The 7,309-nt window shown below is 37.9% G+C and overlaps 1 protein-coding gene across 1 annotated transcript; it reads left to right on the top strand.

Moving 5' to 3' along the window:
• Positions 1-4,220: 4,220 nt before the first annotated feature.
• Positions 4,221-6,772, top strand: LOC122652284 (soluble inorganic pyrophosphatase 1). The gene is made up of 8 exons (XM_043845985.1): positions 4,221-4,374; positions 4,506-4,534; positions 4,862-4,927; positions 5,153-5,260; positions 5,518-5,583; positions 5,671-5,791; positions 5,900-5,981; positions 6,524-6,772. Exons 1-8 carry the CDS (start codon positions 4,248-4,250, stop codon positions 6,564-6,566), a joined length of 642 nt encoding a protein of 213 aa, XP_043701920.1. The 5' UTR covers positions 4,221-4,247; the 3' UTR covers positions 6,567-6,772.
• Positions 6,773-7,309: the final 537 nt, after the last annotated feature.

Here is a 7,309-nt window from a genome sequence, read left to right as displayed (position 1 = left end):
AGGCCAAAACAGATGGGATTCAGAAAACGATTGAATTTTTTTTTTATTGGAAAACATAAGAAACAACAGTGATTTCACATCTGAATCCTCCTCCTCCTGCGAGAATTGCAAACTAGTTAGAAGAGTGAGCTATTTAAACCCTTTTCCATATGTCATTCCCCCCCCCCTCTCTTTTCTTTAGTTGGGCTTCTTTTATGAGGGACGGGAGGGTTTTAGTGTAGAGCCTGGATTTATCCCCCACTTTGAATGTAGGTGGTTTTTTTAGGTTTTTTTATGACCTCAAAAGTTTGGAATACTGGGCTGCCCTTCAAATTTTAAGGAAATTTTAAGAAACTCAGATCACCTACGAACCTATTTGAAGATTGGGATGAAGAACAGAGGGTGGGCGGTACGCTGGGTTGGGACGGGGTTCCAAGGGATGAAGAACAAGGGGTGGGGTGAGCTTGCAAAAGGTGTGACGTTAGGACTTGGGAAGAAGAAGAAGAAGGGATGGGGCAGTGATGTCCGTCGTCGCCTTCTAAGAAGAAGACTGAAGGAAGGAAGAAGATGATAATGATCGTGGGACCCACAAAAAAAGAAAAAGAAAGATATGAAAAGTTCACCGGCTATATGGGTAAAGAACAGGTAATGTGTTTAATAAAATGTACGTTCCAAATTAAATGATAATAATTCAACGGTTGAAATTGATGGAGCACTGCTAACATCACTTTATAATGGCAGTGCTCAAGCGCTGCTACCGCCCGCCCATTAAAGTATGTACATCACTAGAATTTGGAAGAGTACAACTGTTGTTGACCCTAGACCTAGCAAACCCAAAACTGATTTATAGAAAGTTTTGTTACTACACCATTTAAAAGTAGTGGTGGAGAAGTTTGCAATTGCCTCAGCTAAACTGAAATAGTGTTTAAGTAAGTTCCAGGGCAAGCGCATTTTATCATTTGGATAAAATAAAGAGCAGAGATCTTTGTTGTAGCATCACACTTCTTTGAGCTGGATATTAGCCTTCACAGCTTGTTTCCATCCCTGCAAGAGTCTGTAAAGTTCTACTTCCTTCTCATCAGTGGTTGTTAGTCTACTTGCAATTGTTAAACCGCCCTGGCCATCTATCAAAATTGAACAAGCCCAACTGGATGATCTTTGATCAGGGTTATAAATGCCTACACAAATTAAACCAGGGAGTTGCAAATCAAAGTTAGAATCTTGGTTCAATTCATGGTTGCCCTTTTGTCTCCTGGATTCGGCTCCTCTCCTTGGCGGGCATTGCCCAGTGAGGCATCTGAAGACTGAATGTGTGCGGCTCGGCCCAGCCGTTGGATGCCTCATTGAGCACTTATTGGGGGATGTCCTCCAAGGAGAGGAGCCGAATCCAGGAGGCAGAGGGCAACCAAGAACGGATCCGGCTCCTCTCCAGGGAACCCAATGCCTAGGGAGTGCTCAGGGGGCATCAAAGGGCTGGGCTGTGTCGTGCACATCTCGGCGGATGCCCAGTCAACCATCAGAATGTGTACGACATAACCCAATAACGAGATGACCCCAGGCACTCCCTGGGTGCTAGGCTCCCTGAAGAGGAGCTCAAACCTCCCCAAACTCCCCAAGTAGCATTCATAAAAGCTGATCTTGTACGTTTATTTATCCCATAATTTTCAAAATAAAAAATCAATTAAAAGCTTTGTCGTTTATTTTTATTTTTCTTTTCTTATAAATCTTAAATGTTCGATCATATTATTGTCTGCCTCATCTAAATTTTGACCTGTTTTAAAACATTGTTTGTATCCATGATTTTAGGTTTCGATTTTGAATCCATATTGATATTGGTCAATATCGATATTGATACTCTCCATGTGCTGCTTTTATGTGCAAGCAAAACTGATTGGTTGTTAACTTGTTATGTACTGAGTACAGACACTGTATTCCATTTCAAATGACATTATTGGTTTGTGGGGTCAGGATTATAATAGGTACAGAGTACTGACACTGATTGGTTGTTATGTACTGAGTATTGACACTGTATTCCATTTCAAACGACATTGTTACCTTTTAACTTATTGTATGTGTAACAAAAGGAACTCCTGGAACTCCTCCGTATTTTGGCCTTGTGAGAGAGATCGAGTAAGAGGTGCTAAAGTTCTATTCACATATGGAATTGGGCTGGGCTATCCATAATCCCCACTAATTAATGGCCATATTATTATCTCTGTCATAGTCTCCCTTATAGCTGCAAATTCTTCACAGAATAATATGCAGAATGCTACTTTGATTGCAAGTTTCTTATGGCATATTTGGGTCAGCTACATGAATCAGGTATACCAACAAAATCAGTCTTAGTAATTATAATAATAGCTTTGTTGGGTGTCCTTGGTGCATGCATGACGTCCGTCCAGCTTTCCGATGCTGTAGATGATCGGGTTCCAGTTCCGCTTTGTTTTATTTTATTAATGGCAGGCAGCGAAGGGAATGAATAAACTTAGAAAATTCTTAAAAAAAACGAATGGACTTAGAACTCGAATAGAAGTGAAATAGAAAAGGTCAGCAACCCCACATCCGATTAATGGGTTCTTCAGTAGCCAAGTGGCGGTTAAACCATATTCTCTGCCTTTTTTTTATGTTATTATAAATCTGAGGATTACACCATCACAACAGTTTACAACGCCCATTGTTCACCCGACAACACTCTCCCTCCGGATTTGTCTTTCTGCCTTCAACCTTTCTCTTTTTTTAAAAGGTCAGTTCTGCTATTAAATATTAATGCTTTGTGGGGTTCGGTTTTTTAAATCTGTTCTCTTTTATTTTTATGTGCTAATGTGCTTATTTGCAGAAAGAGAGAGAGAGAGAGAGCGCTAATAATTAGGCTGTTAACGGATCAGATTATGCCTTGGTTACTCAGTTTGATGACTCGTGTTAATTAGTAGTATGTCATCTAGGTGAAAATACAGTTAGTGCCATCCAATATTTCTACCTTTTGGACAGTTTGATGATTTGGTCATTCTAATGGTTGCAAAGATTGAGAATTAATCCCATTATATTAGTTTACATGTTAAATTTTTTATTATTATATGACTTGCCATGCCATTCAAGGGTTTTCACCGGCCATTTTCATTTCTCAACAATCCACTAGTTAGTTATTTAATAGCTAGATAGGATTGATGATATTCATGTTTGATTGAGTTTTAATGTTTGTTCATTCAAGCATATATAAATTAAATAGAACAAATAGATTCAGTTTCTGCTATTATTAATTATACTCCACCACTGGTACGTCAATTTGGTTTGCTGGGTAATTACATACAACTCCTTATTTCCTCCAATAGTATTGCACATTATTTTCACTGCATTGCAGGGCATGTAGATAGGATTCAGCTTAATTATCCACCACTTGTATCCAGAGGTAGTAGTAAGTTGATCAAAGTAGACCTCGCTCTAAGTGTATGCAATAAAATTAATATGTTCTACCTACCCCCTGATTCTTCTAATTACATGTTAATATATAATGTCAATACTTTGAATTGCTGCTGGTTACACAGCTGGTCCCATTATTCAATAACAGAGTTTGAACATGGCCTAGGTGAGGTGACCACCAATAACTTATTTCTCTCTCTATATATATGTATGACTCTTGCAGTCTATTCCTTAACTGTCCAGTCTCTCGATCCCTAGCTCCTTGATTGAATCCGATATGGTACTATTGCTATCTTACTCTTCATCTGATTTTGCAAAGGTGAGATCGATCGATCGATGCTGTACATGCTGCAGTACTGCATGCTGATCCAAGTTGTGGATGATGGGTTCTTATTAATTAGCCTCTTCATCTCCAATCATTTCCAATCCTAAATCATCCCCAGCTAAGTGGACTTCATTGCCTTCTGCTGAACATTTCTCTTGTCCTGTCAACCATATACCATTTCACAGCTACAAGGATTTTAAATAAATATTATATCCTCCAGTGTCATATAATTGGCTTATTGATCAGTATGATGTCTCTTTTGGAGGTTCCTCCTTTAGTACTGCTGTATCAGTGATTATTAATTGGATACTATAGATCGAGGAGCTCAAACCTCCCCAAACCCCCCCCCCCCCCCAAAGTAGCATTTCAATTCCCTCCCTATCTGTTCATTGCCTATACAACCACAGTCAGACAAATTCCTAGAATCCAAGAGATCTAGCTGTTTCTTTCCTTCCTAACTCTGCTAATCCACTAAACCTTATGTGTGTTATTTTTTTCTTCAATTTTTTTTTTCAGTTCTATAAAGATGAGTGAGGAAGCGAATGGAAGTGAAGCTCAGCCAAAACGCCAAGTTCCACGTCTGAATCAGAGGATCCTCTCAACCTTGTCTAGGAGATCTGTAGCTGCACATCCTTGGCATGATCTTGAGATTGGTAACCTAATAAAGATTATCTTCTGTTTTAAGATACATATGCATATTTAATATTACATAATTAGTAAACTAACTGCCTGTTTACCAAAAAAAAGTAAACTAACTGCGGGCCTTTTTAAATCTCATATGAAGGACCTGGAGCTCCTCAAATCGTCAATGTTGTAAGTATTCAGTCATATGAATCTTGGATTTTGATACTTAGAGAAGACAAATGCTTAACTTTAGGATCGGGGCAAATATGGAAAGGGGGAGCTCACTTCTAGGCCTTTAGCAACCAAAATATCTTGCATTTAAGTGTATTCAAACCAAAATGTTTCCTGTTTAAATAAATTTAAATAAGAGGGGAAACATTTCAATTTTATAAAGAAATTATTCTGAAGAAGATTATTCATGTCTACTAATTCCTAATTATGTAGTTCGTACACAAGTTTACTTTCCCTTTCATTCATTGATCCGATGCTCTGTGAACTTCCCAAAATCTGGCACAGGTTGTTGAAATTACTAGAGGAAGTAAAGTCAAATATGAGCTTGACAAGAAGACTGGCCTCATAAAGGTCTGTATATATTGTATATTTGTATTCATTTCCTTAATTCGATCTCCTCTCACTGAGTTTGCCAAGTTCAAATGCAAACTATGAAATCCTCACTAATTTACATCTCACTTTATTTATTCTATAAATCACAAGACATCTAAGCCCTTGGATTCAATACTCTGTTGCACTATCACATCCTTTTAGTTCCTTGTGATTATTCGTGATCATAAAATGGATACCCTGCAGGTTGATCGTGTCTTATATTCATCAGTGGTTTATCCTCACAATTATGGTTTCATCCCCCGCACTTTATGTGAAGATAATGACCCAATGGATGTTTTAGTCCTCATGCAGGTAACTGAGATTTAATCATGCATTTATTTGAGATAAGCACCATATCACTTCAGAACATGACTTTACAGCTTTTCTTTGATCTTTTGGGTTCAAGTGTGTGTTTTTTTTTTAAAAGCCCAATGGTGTCAAGTTGGAATGTCATGTTACAGCACTAATTACCAATTTTATTATGTTTTCCATGGGTAAAGATAAGAGAATATCATGTTGCAGAGGTTAATAATCAATAGTTCCATCCCTAAATTTCAATTTTTTATCAGGAACCTGTCCTCCCAGGAAGTTTCCTCCGAGCCAGGACCATTGGGCTCATGCCCATGATTGATCAGGTATTGGAGTTTTTAGTAAGACGATTCCCAATAATTAATTTCCTTCAGTTTGAGGACTGTTGTGACTGGTGTTGTGTCTCAAACCAGGGAGAGAAGGATGATAAGATCATTGCAGTATGCGCTGATGACCCAGAATATCGGCACTACACTGATATTAAAGAACTCCCTCCTCATCGACTGACTGAGATCCGGCGTTTCTTTGAAGATTGTATCCTCATTATAGCTAGTACTTTTGCCAAAGCTTTACTTAACAGCTGGCCAGGTACTTGAGGCTTGATTAAATAACTACTTTTGTGGTTCTTGACATATAATGTAGACAAGAAGAATGAGAACAAAGAGGTTGCAGTTAATGATTTTTTGCCTTCGGATACTGCTCATGGGGCTATCCAGTACTCCATGTAAGTCTTCTCTGAAACACACAACTTTCTTCCGTAACAATCCTGTCTCAACTAGATCATCCCTCAGATGGAAATCAAGTTAAGTGGGCCAGTTCGATTGGGGAAGATCCTTTTATACCTACCACAATAGATTAAGAGAATAAGAATAAAGAGAAAAATTGGCACAGGTCATTGGGTCACAAATCCTACTGCTTTGGAGTATACAGATATGATTTCTGATTCAAAATCAGGGAGTTATAAAGTAGTACGTGGTTCACACTTGGTAAACCAACAGAGTAGATATCTTCAGCTTTCTCATTTGACATGCTTTTTTGTGTAAGCTGAAGTGCTATTGGATGGTTATCTGTTTTACCTGAGGAAAGATGACCATACTTTAGGCAATGTATTAATTGAGAGAGTGGATCAAAGTTCTATCAAGAAAGAAAGAAAGAAAGAAAGAATCTTCTTTTGACTGTTAATTTGTGAAGGAGACAAACATACTAATTAATCATTTAAGTATTGCAGTTTCACTCTCCTGACATGATTCTTTTGTACTATTGCAGGGACCTTTATGCTCAATATATCTTGCAGACTTTGAGGCGATAGGCCGGTGGCAACATGAATTCTACTTATCTGAACAATCAGTTCAAATAATTGAAGGAAAGGGAGAGATCGATATTTCTGCTATAATTTTTGTATTAAGGCTCCATATTGGTGCTTGTTTGCTTCAACAAACATCCATTAATTGTTGAGGAAATTGTTGTATTCTTTATTTTGTGCTTGGTTATTTCAAAACTCAAAATTGAATTATAAATTTGGAAGGGACACTTCATCAATTCCTTATCCTTTGGTACGTGCAACAGCTATTTGTGAAAGGGTCTTGCATATATGCGCCTTCTGATCATGAACATCAAAACCTTATTTCTTCCTTCACATTCATCAATCTGATTCAGCTTGTGTTTTCTCCAGTTATCTGCGGTAGCATCATCATCTTCAAATGCCAATGTGCTAACTGAAAGTGCAGGGAATGAAATTCTGTTTCCTTTCAAGAGTTTGAAACAGATGTGCGCTGAACAACTGTCCTTAACATTCCTCTCTCTCTCTCTCTCTAACTGTTTTGGAAAAACCAATCTAAAGCCAAATCTTATCAACTTCTAAATTAGTTTCCTATACCCCCTTACATTCCTCTCCAACTATAATAGGAATTCCATTTTAATGGCAGACATTTCACTTAACAAATTAAAATCTACAACAAATCCATTTTAATGGCAGACTTTACAGCCATCTCAAAATCTGCCAAAGTTTGGTCCTTATGGAAGACCACATCCCTACTTCTCACAATCTTCTTA

The sequence above is a fragment of the Telopea speciosissima genome, chromosome 2, assembly GCF_018873765.1.
Source record: "Telopea speciosissima isolate NSW1024214 ecotype Mountain lineage chromosome 2, Tspe_v1, whole genome shotgun sequence".
In the NCBI taxonomy this organism is placed as follows: Eukaryota; Viridiplantae; Streptophyta; class Magnoliopsida; order Proteales; family Proteaceae; genus Telopea; species Telopea speciosissima.
The sequence above is the reverse complement of the archived record's forward strand: the minus strand, read 5'-3'. Positions and strand labels throughout refer to the sequence as shown.